Source organism: Caloenas nicobarica, chromosome 5 (genome assembly GCF_036013445.1).
Source record: "Caloenas nicobarica isolate bCalNic1 chromosome 5, bCalNic1.hap1, whole genome shotgun sequence".
Classification (NCBI taxonomy): Eukaryota; Metazoa; Chordata; class Aves; order Columbiformes; family Columbidae; genus Caloenas; species Caloenas nicobarica.
The window spans coordinates 11,226,659-11,244,218 of record NC_088249.1 but is presented as its reverse complement, the minus strand read 5'-3'; the positions used below and the strand labels follow the sequence as shown (position 1 = coordinate 11,244,218).

Below are 17,560 nucleotides of genomic sequence, written 5' to 3'. Positions count from 1 at the left end.
TGACTCTTTTATAGGCTTTGATTGGTGGCTTGGAAGGATATGGTGACATCGTGTCTGTGTCCTGTACCAACAATGAGATTTTTCTCTTGAAGGGGGATAGAGACATAATAAGAATTTCAAGTAGACCTGAAGGACTGTCATCAATAGGTTTGTATAGAGTAGCAAACTTTAGGATGTGCCTCATGGAACATGATGCCTGTTCTATCTTTTTTAATATTTAAAAAAACCCTATAAAACAAACCAAAACCTCACATAAAAACCTTCAGATCATTGCAAAAGCCTACCATGTTCTTTAGAGTTACTCATCTGTTTCTGCAGATTATATTTAGAAATCTGATTTATGTGCTCATCTGAGCAGATTTTTGGCTGCAATAAGAATGGGAGCATAAAGAAATTAATTATCGTTCCCGTTTCTTTGAGAGTGGAACAGCACTATCCTAGCCAGGCATCTCTGCATTCGAGACCTTATTCTAAATCATGATGCCGAAGCAATCTGGATCCTGATCATGGTTATCTCTTTACTGATCAGTCTCAATTGTCTGTGTTGGAGATACCTGAATATGTTGATTCTGTGCCACCTGTCACCACCCACATTCCAGAGGAAATTTCAGCCTTCCCCGTAATGAAAAAGAATGAACTGGCAAAACATCCGAAGAATACTCGCTAAAATTCCAAAAATAATCAGTTTATTTTATTATTTGCCGTCTGAGTTCAGAATCTATGTTACTAGAACTCTCTAAAATGGATTAATAATACTTCCTTAATGATGATTCTGGCTGATTTCTCAATCATAAAGATTGTAAACACTGTTATCCAGCATATTATGTTCACAGAATGACTACATATGCATTTTAAATATTCTATCTTGTATTAGCCAAAAGCTAGTAAATATGCTGTGAAGTCTCACTGAATGCTAGAGAACTTAACTTCCTTATTGTTGTGTATTAGCCATAACTCTAGTCATTTAAGCAGTTTTTGGCTCACAAACTTTTAGGGGGTGTTTACTATTTTAATCTTAACTTCTAAGTATAGTTTGAAAGGAGCCTTCTTGAAGTATATTTTCTTCTAGTTAGCACAGTGGTTTATCTGGTAAATTTTCGTTGATTCTTTTCAAGATACTGAATGTTTGAATGGAGAAGCTGAAGATACAGGGTGGCATTTCAGTATGTGATACTGTTGGGTCTTCCAAGCTAAAGACCTGTACCAATCTTCATAGACAAATTCAAAATGTTGCTAATAGAAGTTTGATACAGGCTTTGAGGGATTGATTTTACTAAAATGATTTAATATAGGTTTACGTACATGGAGTTTACATAGTGTGTGTGCATGTATGTATTTGAAATATTGCAAACGTAGAATATTTTTTCCATTGCATAAAGCTTCTTTTCTTGCAGTACTCTCCAAAAACTGTGCTCCTGCTCACTTGACACACTAGTATTTATACTTTTATTTTTCTTTTGGTCAGGTTCAGATGTGAATTCAAAATTGCCGAATCCTTTAACAGATACGAGTCCCAAATTGCTGACCCCATTATCAGTAGTTGCGTCTGTATCATCTAGCCCTTCAGTGGAAACAGATAAAAAATTGGTTACTTCCCCTTCAGTTACTGGTGATAAAAATGACTCTTATTCTTTAGCGAAAGATAATCTGGAAACTCCAGCACTATCAGAGAAAAGTTTTGATAGAGTGGGAGACTTGAGCAATGAAACAAGAAGAAGGGGCTGCTCTGTAGTAAGTGAATCAAGAAGCAGGAGCAGTTCAGTGAATTCTGTGGACAGTGGCTCTAGCTTTATGATATGTGCAGACCACCTTTCAGAAGCTCAGAGAGAAAGTCAACTTTCTTCACAACGGTTCAGCACAATCAGCTCTGAAGATTTTGACCAGGAACTCATTGTAAAGCCAATTAAAGTGAAAAAGAAAAAAAAGAAGAAACAAGGTAAGTCTGGCAGAACTTTCCATGCCACTGCTCGTTATTAGAACATGTCACTTTTGATGTTTCACAGAGAGACCGTGTTTGACATGCTCTGTTTATATTATATTGTCATGCTCTTTAGATATTTGAGTGGTTGTGGTGAGCCATTTATGTGTCAGATGAAAGCCTGTCTTTAAAGCGATAAATTGATTAAGTCTTTTTATATCTGTTTGTTTTATTCAACTTTTGTTCTGCTTTATGTAAACATGCTTAAGGTTCTAATGTGTGGGTTAATGGTAACATACAATGGACTCTGCTCCCAGTTTTATGTTGGAATTGTGTAACATCTATTCATCCTCTTTAAACTATTCGACAGTGTCTTTCTTAGCCATACTTTTTAGTTTGTTAAAATAGTATGAGTATTTGCTTTCTAATTGTTTTCTGTATTTGTATTACAACCTTAAAATATTTTGATATTAAGACTTTTTTTGGGTTTGTATGTATCATTTGGTGTTGAAGTTGAGAAAAGTCAGTATGTCAAAATTTAAGTTTAACTCTCTTCTTCCCTCAGTAATAAAATATTTTAATTTTTTACTTTGCATTGAAATGTAATAGATTCTATTTAATATTATTCTCCTCACCCCTGCCCTGTTTGTTTGTTTGTTTGTTTTATGAGAACAGAAAGTGGGACCAGGAAGAACCACAAGTCTCTGGAAGGTACACCAATTTATGAGCGCCAACTTTCTGGCGATAGTCCCCATTCGTTGAATGCAGACTCCTTTTCCATGACTTCCAGTCTAATGAGTGGCAGCATTGATCATTTGAGTACGGGATCTCCAGATCAGGAAAGCATGTTCAGTGTGGAGTCCCACACCATCTTGCAAGAAGATAATGGTTCGGAAACTTTCAGTGTCCTACAGTCTCCTGAGTCTGCGACTGTACTAATTAATGAAGAAAATGGAGATATGGTTGATTTACAGAAACTTCCAAATAGTGACAGCGGCATGGGTACTTCAACTATTATAGATACTTTGACATCTGTCTCTCCTCTAGTCCTCACAGAAGACTTGACCAGCAGTGTTGATGGTGAATGTAACAGTAGCGTGGTTTCTGCCAGTAACGAATGCTGTCTTGGAAAGCCGAGCCAAGAGGATGAGCAGGATTTTCCTGCATTGTGTAAAATAGATGAAAATTTAGATAAAATGAAGCTTCAGGATACTGAAAAATGTTTTGAAGAGCCAGACCTTAGAGACCAAATGTTTTTGGAATGTGACAGTGCACTTGGCGTTCAGACATCCCTGACATCAAAGGAAAATGATGAAACTGGTGGGGAAGACCAACAGCAAATCTCTCTAATACACAGTGCTCTGTCGGACCCTTCTGTGCTCCACTTCGACATTTCCAATGATGTTTATTCAGATGACACTTCCATTTCTGGATGGAATTTTGAAGGTGCGATCAAAGTTAAATGTAGTACTAGCACTGCTGAAGGGGTAGCAGACCCTCATGAAAGTAAGACTGAGAAATCTGCCTCAAGTGACGAAGAGGATATTTATGGACATGGATTGCCGTATTCGTCTTCCGAAACCAGCATGCTGGAAGTGGCTGCTGGGCCTGGTTCCCAGGATGTGGCCAAGATAAGCCTAGATGAAACGGTGCTGTTAAAATCTGACCAGGTATGTGTTTTCAATTTAGTTAAAATACATAACTGCAGCATTTCAGAAGAAACATTAATGTAATTACTATCCTTTACTTCTTTAGGAAAGCATTTTTTTTCTTACTTGATTCGAGTAAGCAAGTAAAATATAAAGCGAAAGGGCAATATGTATTGTAACTTTCATTAAATGTGATGTGTCTGTCTTCAGAACAGTTGTTATGTGCTTACAATGTGAAGAAGCTGCACTGGCTGTATTATTCCCAGCTCTACAAAAATGCTGTCATAAACCCATCCATTAAAGAGTGAACAGTAAACCCAAGTCATGCTCAAATGTTTGGGTCTCCAGTAGCCCAAATTCTGCTTGATGCTGTTCCCAACTTCATCTGACTTCAGGAGGAATTCTCTTACGTGGCTGGCCCCTGGTTAAGGATTGTTTTACCTGTAAATACTCAGAATAATGATTAATCTTTGTGCCCTAGATAGCAGTTAGTACTATTAAAAATGTTAACATTTTTCCTTTTTCTGTTATCCCTCTTTCCTTCATTGTTATTTTGCAGGTGAACGTTTCCAGAAATAGTAATTCTCATACAGACAATAGAAAAGAAATACTAAAATTAATAGTAAATTCTGCAAATTTGCCAAAATCACCAGTAGTTTTAGCAGAAGTCTTTGAGGAAGAAATACAGTTCTTCTAGGTTGTGGGTTTTGTTTCTTATTAAATCTATAACAGCCTTGTATTGAGATCAACCAAACATTTGTTGATAAAGGTTGAGTTATAAGTTAATGGTGTCCTATGTATTATAGTAACACCTGCAGGCCAAAGTGCAGAAGACTTTTAGTTTCAGGTAATGATATTCTTACACTCTGAAATGTTTAGAAAAGCTCCACAGCTGCTTACGTTATAGGTCATGTATGCAGTGCTTGGGTTCACCTCATGCAAGCTAGGGAAATTTAAGATAGTAGCCCGTAAAACAATTTTCTGCAATAGATGGCTCCTGCACCACGCAGAGAGTATCGGAGGTGGATATTTAGCTGTCTCTGCCCTTCAGCTATCTTGTTCCCTTTGCTCATCACTTCATAGTAAAAAAATAATTTACTGGACTACAGACTCTACATTTTTATGTATTCCTTTTTGCATCTGCCATTTACTTTGTGTTCTTTAATTAATAAGAGAAGATTTTCCACTTTTTGGAGGTGAGATAACAGTGTGGAGGGGTTTCTTTTCTGAAACTTTAGTTCTAGCAGTCTTATTTTGCAGGACATACTGTCTTAGAGAACACTGACAGATCTGGTTGTGTTTTACACAAGGCAAATTTATGTATTGATCAAGGTACTTAACCTTAAGTTTTGCTTTTTTGTAGTGAAAATATGGGAGTTGCTACGCTTATATAGCCGTTTTCTTGTGCAGTTGGAAGACACCCGACACTGCTCTGACTCTACAGTTTTTAGTTTGCAGAGAGCTGGATGGGATACTCTGGCCCTGGTTACGGCATCCTGAGCCTGGTCGTCTCAGAAAAGTACATTTGGTGCCTGGACTACAGGGGCAGCCTGTACTGCAGCGCCCTGCCCGCCGCGGGGCTGCGCTGGCAGAAGTTTGAAGATGGGGTGCAGCAGGTGGCAGTTTCCCCCTCAGGTTGGTCGGCGTCCGCTTTACTATAAACTTGTCAATGTGAAACTTGTGTAGACTTGTGCGTTTTATTTGATTTCTTATTTTTTTTAGTAATAGCTATTATTTAATTAGGTGAAACCTCATTTTTGAGGTCACAAATAGAGTTCAGTGCATTATGTAATTTCCACATAGGCAAATTTTTTTTTTTTTTTTTAAATACAGTACTTCCAGAAACTTGGTTGTTTGGAACTCACTTCATGTAAAAGTAGTGGGAGTTTTTTTGGTGGTGGTTTTGGTTGTGGTGGTTGTTGTGGGTTGTTGTTGTTGTTGTTTTTTCAAGGGCCATATTGTGTGATGTGACTGCATCTTCACTACCTCTGCACACCATGTTCTGGTTTAAGTGATTGTCTTTCTAACAGGTTCATATTGTATTTTGGGAAGTTTCAACATGTGGCTGCCTGATTAAAGTGAACTTCAGAAGTAACAGTTCAGTGGTAGGCAGAGATGAGTGAAGAGGTCCTTGTCTATACAAAACCTTGGGTTTTGATACAGAACTGCTTATGATTCCCAAATATAATTTTCTTTTTGATTTTTTTTTTTTTCCCCCCCCAAGTACTAAAGAAAAAAACCTTTTAATTTTTGGTGTATTTGCATATGAGTTTGTTCTGGATGGTTGAGAGTGAGGATTGTGTTGGATTAAAATGGAATAGGTTTTGGTTACTAACTTGCATCACGTTTGGCCTTCCAGATTGTTCCAGGACTGGTGTTAAATTACAAGTTTCTCAGACATTTTCTTTACTTAGTCTGCTGCCTTGCCACTACTTTTCTTCCCCTGTCATCTCTAAATCTCTAATCTCCCTTTGTTTCTGTAGGGGAAGATTTGCTCTCTGTTTTAAGAGGAAAGGTGTTCTATTTGCTCTGTAGCTGAGCTTTGTTATGGACAAAAGAATTTAAGAGTAGCTGTACTAGGTGAGATCACAGATTGATCCAGCTCAGTATCTTGTCCTTAACAGTGGTCAAATGCAGATGCCTGCAGAAAAGTAAAAGGAATGGGCTGGCAAGTATGGGGTTTGCCCTTGGTAGCATCAGATGGCCGCTGTTGGTGACTCTGAGATTTCCTGGGCAAAAGGTTTTTTCTCTGCGTTTCTTATCCCTCAATTCCAGGAATTCCCACTGTTTTGTGTCAAATCCATACAAACTTCTAGTATCCACAGTTTCCCTTGGATATATTAACACAAGAGCATGTTAAGCACAAACATCAAAATGGAAACAAATGCTACTTTGTGGAATTATTCAAAGGAAGTTAATATGACAATGTACTGCTCTGGTAGGAACCAGCATGGTTGCTCATCAGCAGTTGAGTTTGGAATTCCATTTGGTTTTCTTTTTCTGAGCTATCCCTGCTGATTCACGTGAGGGAGAATGTTCTCCAGATGGATTTGTGCAGTTACATTTCTGAGCTTTGTCTGCTCATGACGTGCTACGAAAGGAGCAGGTAATGGCACTGCCCACTGCGGCATGGGACAGCACAGCCCTTCGAGTGTTTGTCACTACTCTCTGGTCCTCAAAAGTTATGATTTAGTACTAGTATTTGTAAAAGGTGAAAGTACTACCATTAACCTCTCTATGTACGGAGGATGTGCCAGCTACTACAGAAGCAAGCTATGAATTTCAGCCTCCTAATAGTAGGTTTATTTGGCTCTGACAAGGAAATTTTGTTTGTTATTTTTCAGTGTGTAACTAAGGAGAAGTGACTAGCATTTGAACTTGTAAAAGTCTTACGTGTACTAATGATAAATGGATTTCAGCAATTCCTAGAGAAGTTGGCCATTATTCTGGTTTTGCTTTTTTTAAAAAAAAATATAAGTGTTTTAAAATCTTGTATTTTTGTTTAATACTAGTGGTTTACCTTTCCCATCACATTAGTTTAGGTGTAGGTAGGACAAATCAGCTGTCTCTCTTACAGTGATTGCTAAGTGATATTATGTTCTCTCTTAACTCCTCATATAGGGGCTCTTCTCTGGAAGATTGAACAGAAGACTAACAAAGCATTTGCTTGTGGAAAAGTAACTATAAAAGGAAAACGCCACTGGTATGAGGCTTTACCCCAGGCTGTATTTGTATCTTTAAGTGATGACACCGCCTGGATTATCAGAACAAATGGAGATCTGTATCTGCAAACAGGTACCTGATTTAATTGCAGGCTCTTTGAATTTTTGTGGGCTAAGATTATTATATTTCAAGTCCATGGAATGATCACATTTGTTTTCAACTTTTATCCACAGCCACGACATAGGGAAACCGTTTTATCTCGAGAAATGGTTGGAAACAGTTGCAAGATTCTGTGTAATTAGGAGACTAGAAAAGCCGGTTCATGGCTACTTATTTTTTTTATGCCAAGTGGAGTACATACAGTATAGAGAATTTATGACATGAGATGGATGCTGATAAATGGAAAAGGATTGCAGAAAATATTGAAATAATATTCCTGCCTTGAAAATGGTATGGTGCACTGAAACAACTGAGCCTTAAGTGGATTTTCTTTTCTTGCTTTAAGGATTTTAACAAAGTTTAAGAAGGGCTTTGAAAGGCGATGAGAGTGTGTGTGGGCTGTTCAGAAGAAATTGATGTATGGGGGACAGAGTAGGGGAAAGTGGAAGCTGTGTGTTTTGAAAAGCACAGATCTGTTGGAGGTAAGAGTTACCACTTGATCATGAAAGGAAGATATTCTGAGACAGAAAATCACATGGTGCTTTGGAAGTACAGGCAAGTGGTATGTATTTTATGTGACAGAGAAAGGAAAGCCGGTGGAGGAATGGAGTGGGCTGTGGAGCAACAATCTTTACAGCTGCCTTCTCACTGGATGTGGATGAGGCAAGAATCGGAACAAGGAATAGTGTGGTAGGAACTTTGAAGTCATGGCCTTAGTTTTATCTGCTTCAGTGAATAGAAGGGGGGATGCATTTGGATGATGTCAGGTGGAGAATATTCAGGTAAAATACAGGGAGCTAGGATGAAGGATGGAGCTCCAAGTTTTAGAGTTGAGGGAGAAGAGTGTCAAGGACTCTTGGACATGTAGGCTTTGCACGGAGAGATGAGTTAGTAAGGAAAAATTACAAATAACATGATGAAAGAATTACTGGAGAAGTAAGAGGAGGACTGGGTAAGGGGGAGGCAGACACTGAAGCAGGATAGCATTTCAGAGTGGCTATCAGAATTCTTATTTGTCTTCCATTTAATTCTGCTACTCTCCTAATTTCTCTTGCAGATGTAATTGCTGTAGCACAATATAGAATTCTTTGTGATTAAGAAAACTGTGTAAATACACAGCATTGTTTCAAAGATACTCTGCTTTTAAATTATTTTAATTAAGTGTAGGAGTTACAGAGAAATCAAAGGGCCTGCCCAAGGTCACATGCCTACGGATACTGGTGATAAAGAGTGAACTTCTGATGTCAATCATACAGGGCTTTGTGGAAGTTTGAACCAATGTTTTTCTTCCCTACGAGACATTGGTTTGGTTACGTCACCTTACGTTCTGCTCTTCTTAGCCTTCCAAATTTGTCTTTGATGCTAAAAATAAATTCTCGGTATATCCATCTTGTTAATGTGAGGAAACCAGTGATAGTTGTTTCTATGAGATCTTTTCATTCCCTCCACTGCCCTGTCTAACTTGTAAAACAGAAGCGTGTTCTCAGAGGTTTGGAAATGAGCATTCTTGTTATTTTATAATACCATACAGATGAGTCTGTTCATACTTGCTTTGGCAGCATGAGAAGATTAAGCAAAAGCCGTGTCTTTTGAGGTGTTTCACATGCAACCGTGTAGATCAAGCTTCAGTGTGACTGTGAGGAAGACATGGTCCTCGAGATTATGTGTATAAATGTGTGCAAGCTACTTGTAAATCTACCAGAACCTCTCTTCTCCTTTCAGTACTGCACACTGCAGCATGTTCTTTTGTAATTGCTCTGCGGACACTATTCGGATCAGGTTGCCTCTCTCCTTGACACGTTTTGGGCAAAGGTTCTTCTATTGCTGCCTTTTTCTTTGATGCTTCTGTAAAGTCCAATACAGGTTTTATAAATTGAGATTCCTGATATTGACACTAGGGGGAGAAAAGGAACAGAAATGACAGGACAGAGCTTGTGTGCTCTGTGGGATGTTGAAGGATATACAGCGTTTTATTTCTCAAAATATAAATTCAGCTATGTTAGAGGAAATGATTAATAGTTTATAGAAAAAAACAATCAAGGAAATGTTGGTTGAATGAAAAGTGTTAGCGTGTCAAGGATATTCCCCTCTTCATTTTCTTTTGTTGGGTAGCTTTGTCTCTTTTAGTTGCAAAAAAAACCACCCCAAAGTTTGTAAAGCAATCCTCCTTTTTTGATTTGTAGGCCTCAGTGTGGATCGTCCTTGTGCCCGAGCAGTAAAGGTTGACTGCCCTTATCCACTGTCGCAGGTTACATCCAGAAATAATGTTGTGTGGGCACTGAGTGAGCAGCGGGTCCTGCTATACCGGGAGGGAGTCCGCAGCTTTTGTCCTGAAGGAGAGCAATGGAAGAGTGATATTGTCAGGTAATGACATTGTGGTGGGGCAGCCTCATAACCAGAATGACACAAATAATTGTTTTCAGTGTTGGAACTCCTTGGCATTTGAAAAAGTGTTACCTCAATTTACATGTATACAGATATATATGTGCATGTGTATATATTCATATATGTCCTTTAGTCTTTGTCCAGATGTATTCAGAGTAACTGGTGTTTCCCGGTCTGATGACTGCTGTGTAATGAAAGAAATTGCTGTAAACAGAAGTGGAAATACAGTTAAAGCAAGTTTAAGAAATGGAGAACAATTTCAAAAATATTTTTGTAATGTCTGTCAATATGACTTTTTTGATCAAACACTCTTTATTTAATGTGTATGATTAATGGATTTAATGAGCTCTCCAGATATTTGATTGTATTTTTCCTGAGATTAAATCTCAGCATTTTCTTGGTCATCCACACAGCTCGATAATACTTTTCCACTCCCAAGTCACAGATTTTTATAAGTATTCCGAGTAATTGGTATTTAGCTTTGTAGTTGATCCTACACTCACAGTAATTAGTTTGTGATAAAGTTAAAAGCACTGAGTGTTTACTGCTGGCTTTGAGAATCTAGAATGTTTTCTCTCTTGTGGCATCAACCTGAAGCAAGTATAGGAAGAAATTCCAGTTCTTGTCATCATACGATTTTTATCTTCTACTGACTACCCTATTGTGAAGCTGTAACTTGTGTTACCTCCCAACCTGGTATTTGGCTCTTGAAAAGTCTAAGGAAATATTCTGTATCTTGTTCAAATAAGAAATTTGGATGTACTTCAGTTAGTTTATTTAATTAAAATATCTGCTTGACCTACACTTAAGGTACACTTAATGTTCTTGGGCTTTGCATTAAAGTTGCAGAAAGCAATCCCTGTTTGTTCTTAAATTGTTGAGAGAGGTTCTCTGAAAGAAATAGCATTGTTGGCTACCTTTTAAATGTCTGAAATGCTCACCTGATCCCATTGACTTTTAGAGCTTGAAAATTGTTCACTTATATAGGAAACATATAGTCCTAAACTTAACAGTTGCCTTTGTTATATATATAGTTACATTGAGTTTTCTGTTTGTGGTCCCTGAACTGCTAGTGGTGTTCTCAGGAGAGGTCAAGGAAGTTGGAGGAGATACATTTATGAAGCTGCTTTATTAAAAATATAAAGAACACAGCTGTTTATTTCTTATTTACTGGACAAATTAGGTTTTGGTTAGTTTTATTGTTATGTACCCAAATTTCAAATCTTGAATGATCTGTGAGTGACTTATTTTTTGTTGCTGGATGGTTTTTACTTCTGCAAACTAATAAAATTTGAATTACTGAATAACCGTTAAAGTTTGAAATCAAATGTGTGTTTGAGCTTAGCCACACTGAGTTCGATCATTTTGAATTGCTGTTAGCATTGTAACAGCTTCCTTAAAATACTGTAAGCATAAATTTGAATTAAGGTTTTTAATTTTTGTACTCGTTTGCATTTCCAGTGAAATGCAAGCGCTGGAACCCGTGTGCATAACCCTTGGAGATCAGCAGACATTATGGGCTTTGGATATCCATGGAAATCTATGGTTCAGAACTGGTATAGTTTCAAAGAAACCACAAGGAGATGATAACCATTGGTGGCAAGTAGGCATTTTAAAATTTTGCTTTTAGTTCAGTCTTTTGCCTTGGGTTTATTATTTGCATTGTTTTCCCATGAGATGCTATGATAAAATCAATGAATTGTTTGATATTTTATAGCACTCTTTATGCAATAGATTAAAACCACAGCATGGCTGTGGCAGAAATCCCTTTTCATGTCTGTTATAAAAAAGGGAAAAAAAAAAAAAAAATCCCATGGTCACCCAGAGCAGCATCGCAGCAGTTTTGAAGAACACAGGAAATGCTCTGCCAGGTCACATCACATGTGATGTGATCGCACATGGTGCTTGGTGACTTAATGGTGGCAATAGGACACGCTGTGTAGGCAGAGCATTCCAGCCTGGCTGCTAAATGCAGTCTCCTGTCTTCCAGTACCCTTCCTTTTCCTTACCTATGTGAAATAAATAGTAAGTAACCTTGCAAAAATGCTTTTATTACACATTTTTCCATTCATGTGAGGTTTCATCGAACCATGTGGGGCTGCTTGCTTCAGTCACAGATCATGTGGGTAAAACCAAAGTTACTACAAGTACTCCCTGGTATTGATGTAGAATTCCCTACTCTTTGTTTTTCCCCGCTGATTTTCCCCAGAGATAAGCATGGGGAGAAGGGGGTACAAAACCAGTTACACAGAAAATATGTCTACATGTTAAAAGACTTCCAGTTTATCTGCATATATAATCTCTTCTTGCTTATGGGCATCACGAATAGCTTGGCTTTGAGGTTATTGGTAAACTGCTTTTCTTTTTGTGCTCTTAAGCATTTCCTTCCTTTGTAGGAGTATCCCAGGGTGTTGCCAAGCCAGTTGTCCATGACAGGACTTGGGCAATTATTTAGACCTCCTCCTGCCTTATGAGTTAAAATGCTCATGAGGTTCTTGTAAAGGAGTAGTATATGCAAGTTTCTACAATGCGATTTAAATTGCTACTCTGTACAAGTTTCTCTTCCTTTGGGAAACTGAAAATTCTCCTCTTAGTTTGCAGAGTTCAGTGTGTTTTTAGAGGGAGAGAGGAGTCATCCTCAAACCAAGGCCTTTCTTAAAATGGAGAATTCAGAGTGGATTGTTGGATAGGAGGGAGTTGTAAGCTGATGTTTAATGTTTGATCTGGTTTGTTATCAAGGATCTTACTTTTACAAAGCCTACTGGTTTTGTTTTTCCCTTCGTACGCTTTAAAGGTTTCTGAAATCTGGGTAGGTTTCCTATATATAAAGCACACATTAAAAAAAAAAAAAGCTGCTACTGAAAGATTTTGCAGTCCACCCAAAAGCTTAACTAATTATCAAGAACTTTCTTTTTTTTCCCCCCAGGTAAGCATCACTGATTATGTCGTGTTTGACCAGTGCAGCCTGTTCCAGACGATAATCCAGGCAACTCATACAGTGGCAACAGCAGCACAGGCACCTGTGGAGAAGGTGGCTGATAAACTTCGAATGGCATTTTGGTCACAGCAGCTTCAGTGTCAACCCAGCCTCCTTGGAGTTAATGGCAGTGGAGTTTGGATCTCTTCAGGCAAAAATGAATTCCATGTGGCAAAGGGAAACTTAATAGGTTGGTTTGCTTTTATACCTAATACTTTAAGAAAAATAAATAAGAGAAAGTAACTAACAACAGTTCTGTCTCCACAAAAATTATCCATGGTGAGTCAGGGCAGCTTTAACAAACAATTCCATGTTTAAAAATTAAATGAAATGATTCCTTAGCATTTGGTCTTAAATACTTCCCTGTTCCAAGGGAAATACTTTTCATGGAAAATTCCTTGTCCGCAAGTGAACTGTGCGCACGTTACTCTTTGCAGTACATACACTTGTCTCTTCCCTGGGGTGAGAAGGCGATCTTAAGGTGTTGTACCTGTTGTATCTAGCACAGTGGAATCTGGTTCATGATCAGCGTGACTATGCAGAACAGTAATGTTATGGTTTTACAGTGACAATAGAAGAATTGTTTTATTTATTGTTCTTGCTGTATCTCTCAAAATACAGTTTTGATTTAGTACATTTTTTTTAATCAGGGAAATACTAAGAATAAACCAAGAATATTGTCTGTTTAACCTTGTCACCAAATTGGTCTTTTGAAGACCATTAATCTTCTACCGTCTCTTCTGCACTCCCAGTGTTCTGTGTGTGTACGTATGTTTATATATGCGTCAGGAAAAGGCTTTCTCTTCCACCCCAGTAGTTTATCAAAATATTTACATAGAAAATCTTGTCCAGATGATATTTAATAATTGATTGCAATAGAATTTCTTTAAAATAGTCACATTGTACATAATAACAGATTTTAATACAAAATTAAGTTTCATGCTAATACCACTCTGTTCTTTCTTGCAAGGCACTTACTGGAATAATATTGTGCCTCGTGGTACTGCTTCTGCCACAAAATGGATTTTTGTGTTGGCTTCCACAGCTCCATCTAAAGAAGGTTAGTGAACCAACAGTGCTGGCCTATAATATCTAATTTTTAAATGAAGTGGAATTGATGATATAAGTAATTAGATATCCTGAGTTACTTCATATTTTGGGTGCCTTGTCTGTATGAAGGGATCTAAAATATTTGAAGTAAGGTGGAAATATATCTATAAAACTACTGGAGATTAAAAAAAAGGCTTATCATTCACTCTGCCACCTTTGGTGTGGAGTGGCATCCAACAGAGAAACGGGCAATTCTTTAGGAGCAGTAACTTCCTAAATTGCCACAGCATGACTTGCCGGTATTTGAAATATGAAATCTTGGAGCATGCTTTGCTGGAATGCCTGTACTAATCAAGTACATCTCCTGTCAGTACAGTTATTGCAGCAAAATTGCGCATTATCGGTAAAAGTGCGACCGTGCTAAGGAATTCAACTGCTAGCTACAATAGTTAACAATTGTGTTACCTGAGTACACTAGCTTTATTGGCAAAAATGTGCGATTTAGAGCTGAGAAGGAATGCTGTTTTTCAAAGGCAATTATCAAGGATAAAGAAGAGCAAAAGAATAAAGGGAAGTGATAGTTTACTGTTACATATGTCTTCTCTCTATCAGTTTCTCTAAATGAGATGTTTCTTCAAATGAAATCACTTACTACTTGCTTGATTTCAGAAAGAGAGTATTTGAGTGCCTAAATAAGGGCTTGGGATGCACGTTTGTGCTTCAAAATCTTATCCCGTGAACATGGCCAAGAAGCTTTAGTATTGCCTTCAAATGTACTGATGTTTTTTCAGAAGAAGCGGATGTGTAAGCTTTCTCAGAGTGGATTAGGAATGATTTCAGTAACAGAAATATCCTTTCCATAGGAAGCTTTCTGTGGCTGTGCCAAAGCAACAAGGATCTGTTTTGTGTCAGTGATCAGAATCCTCAGTTTCGTCCTTCTACGGTGCAGCTGCCGCTGGAGGCTGAAATGGTGCATTACTCTGCCTGCCAGGATGCTATTTGGGGTTTGGATAGTCTCGGGCAGATATTTATCAGAACACTCTCATCCAGCTGTCCAACAGGGATGCATTGGACAAAACTGGATCTCTCTCAACTAGGTATGGTATTTTTATTGAGTAGACTATCTCTTAGCTTTCTTAGCAGACAGTCAATATTTTCCCTCAGAAGTGTCTTTTGGTTTACTGATATGGAATATTACATTTACTGGTTTAAATAGTACCTTACAATAATGGGCTTCACAGCAGAGGACTCTAAAACATCAGGAACAACTGCAGCTTTCAAAGAATGTTTCATTCAGCCTTTTGCTGGAGACGACATGTTTGCCGTTTGCAAGATAATTCGTATGTGTATGTGCTTCTTACAGTTTGTCAGTCGGAGATACCTCAGCCTGACTTAGTGCTGTGCAGGTGTGCCAGTAGCTTGAACTAGTCTAGTTCCTCTACTATATTGTAACCATAATAGTGTGGTCCTGGGCACACACAAGGCCCTGAATTTTGTGCTTAAACATGTTCTTAACAGAGTGGTCAAAGCTTCATTAGGATCCTGTCAAGGAAAAATTGTGCACCAAGAGTTACATAAGTGATGCATTTGGTAACAAACACTCTCTTAGGTGCAGGTTTACACCGATCTCATGATTCAGGATAATGTTAAGAATGTGCTGCTGCTTAACTGCTCTTTCTGTTTGGTTAGGCGTAAGACCAAGGTTGTTGACCGTGGTTTGATCGTTAAAATGTCCTCCCAGTTTGGTTCTGGAGTAATCAGGCCATGTGTCAACTTCATCAGTCATATTCCAATTAGATTTATTTCTTTGACAGTCTGATTGCTAGAACATTCTTATCTGCCTGCTGGCCTGTGTTCCTGTTCTAAGAGGAGCTAAAAGAAATTGAGACTATGCACCATTCTTTCACCGTTTTAAAAATAATTCAACTGTTTTGCAGTTTTTCCATTTTTAATGGCAATGTTCATGACTGGTCTGGGAACAAACAATTTTAGTTTCAGGGTTAACAAAAGGCAGACACAGCTGGCAGACTTTAAGCCTCACATACAATTTTAGTACATGATTTGTAGTACTTCATAGAAAACTTTTAAAAATTAATTTGTTTGCCAGTTATACACCAGGTTTTCGAGACCTGGTGGATTACTTCCAAATCACTATCGAACCATAGTTTAAGCACTGCTTCATGTCTTTTACCTTCACTGACCTACAGGATATGTTTGTCCGCACTCTTCTCGTGTGGCTTAGTAGAGTTTGAAACTTTTCTCATGATACCGTTGCTTTCCAGCAGTTTAGATAATTGTTTAACTGAAATAGTAAATAACTCCTTGCTATTGTCTGCAAATCTTAAAGCATTCATAGAGGAAATCAGTGTACTTGGTTTTAGCTGAGTAATATCTGGTTTGTGAACTTCAGTTCAGAAGTTCAGTCTTTACATTCGTCTTTTCCTGTTGGCTTTGTGGCGTTCTGGTTGTATTGCAGAAATCTGGGGTCAGGAAATACTTTGAACGTTCCACTTTAGTATTAACTCACAGTGACAAGTAAAGTGTGAAAATGTCTTAGGCATTTTTCCTCCAACTCAATGTGTATGGTACAGCACAGCTGACAAGATCATGCATATCCATAATTATAAAAGCCTTTATTTGGTCTAATGGTGCTGAAGAAATTGGGGAACTATTGATATTGTTCAAGTGTATGTTTAAGTTTCCTCCTGAAACATTAGGACTCTGATTTGAGAGGCGTTGGGGAACAAGTTTCTGTAAAATGCAATTCAGAATTCAGTATGAAAGTGATGGGGTTGCCAGCATTAACGTTGAAATATTATGTTGGTAGTGTCTTCCTCATGCTTTTACACTATGTACTGGGAGTAGTATCTAGTAAACTATACTGATAGGGTTCCACTATCAGTATCAAGGTTTCTAAACAGGGTAGAATGACCTTTAGGTTTTAACTATAAACAATGCCTCTGAATCATGCTACTTTTTCTAAGCAGTAGGTGAATGTGGTAAGCATGATGTTCTTTTAAGATAAAAAAGGTCAGTGGGAGGAGGGAGGAACCCCAAAATGTTTACTTAAGGGCTGCATTTTTTAATATCAAATTGTACTGTAGACGTAAATAATATCAGCTATGCCGAGTAGGTGATATGTGATTCCACGTTTGAGTGCTTGGATGCTTGTTTGGATCAGAACATTTCAACAGCTGAGACATCATGTGACAAAACCCCTACTTCAAGTCATACTTTATTAGAAGGAATAATGAGGTTTTAAGTAAGATTTTGACTTTGTAGCTGAATGTTAAGTCCCTGCCTACGAAAGAGAGTTGTTCTACATGTTCTTATCCCAAGCCTTCAAAGTTTTTGTGTGTGGTTTTGTCATTTGTTTTTGATATGAAGCTGCATGATTAAAGGAAGTTTTGGGGTAAGACGAATTAATTCTAATTAATATGATTCAGAAAGTTACATAATTTTGGTTAAAGAGAAGATCTGTTTACTCTTACAGATAACAGGACTAACACAGCTTTACTTTTTAGTTGTTGTTCCCTGTTCTTTCTCCTAGCAAGCCTTAATGACAGGGAATATTGCCTGCTGCAGAAATACGTGCTTTAAATTTGCACTCTGCGGGATAAATTTGCACCCATCTCTTTAAGGAATGCTGTATATGATGCACTTTCCAAGCCTTTGTTGCCAGATTTCACATCACTGAAGAAAGACCTGTTACCCAGAATGGGGTATCCCAAGCAGCCCTGGCATGTTCAATCTGCCGGC

General features: G+C 38.0%; 1 protein-coding gene across 3 annotated transcripts in view; it reads left to right on the top strand.

Annotated features, from left to right (window-relative positions):
- Positions 1–17,560, top strand: part of TECPR2 (tectonin beta-propeller repeat containing 2) — a 44,376-nt gene that overhangs the window by 9,074 nt on the left and 17,742 nt on the right. For all 3 annotated transcript variants that reach the window (XM_065636629.1, XM_065636628.1, XM_065636630.1), the window contains 10 exons: positions 15–147; positions 1,466–1,936; positions 2,594–3,588; positions 5,019–5,202; positions 7,189–7,362; positions 9,573–9,753; positions 11,236–11,377; positions 12,701–12,941; positions 13,722–13,811; positions 14,665–14,898. In XM_065636629.1, coding sequence (XP_065492701.1) covers positions 15–147; positions 1,466–1,936; positions 2,594–3,588; positions 5,019–5,202; positions 7,189–7,362; positions 9,573–9,753; positions 11,236–11,377; positions 12,701–12,941; positions 13,722–13,811; positions 14,665–14,898 — 2,845 coding nt within the window. The remainder of the gene's footprint in view (positions 1–14; positions 148–1,465; positions 1,937–2,593; positions 3,589–5,018; positions 5,203–7,188; positions 7,363–9,572; positions 9,754–11,235; positions 11,378–12,700; positions 12,942–13,721; positions 13,812–14,664; positions 14,899–17,560) is intronic.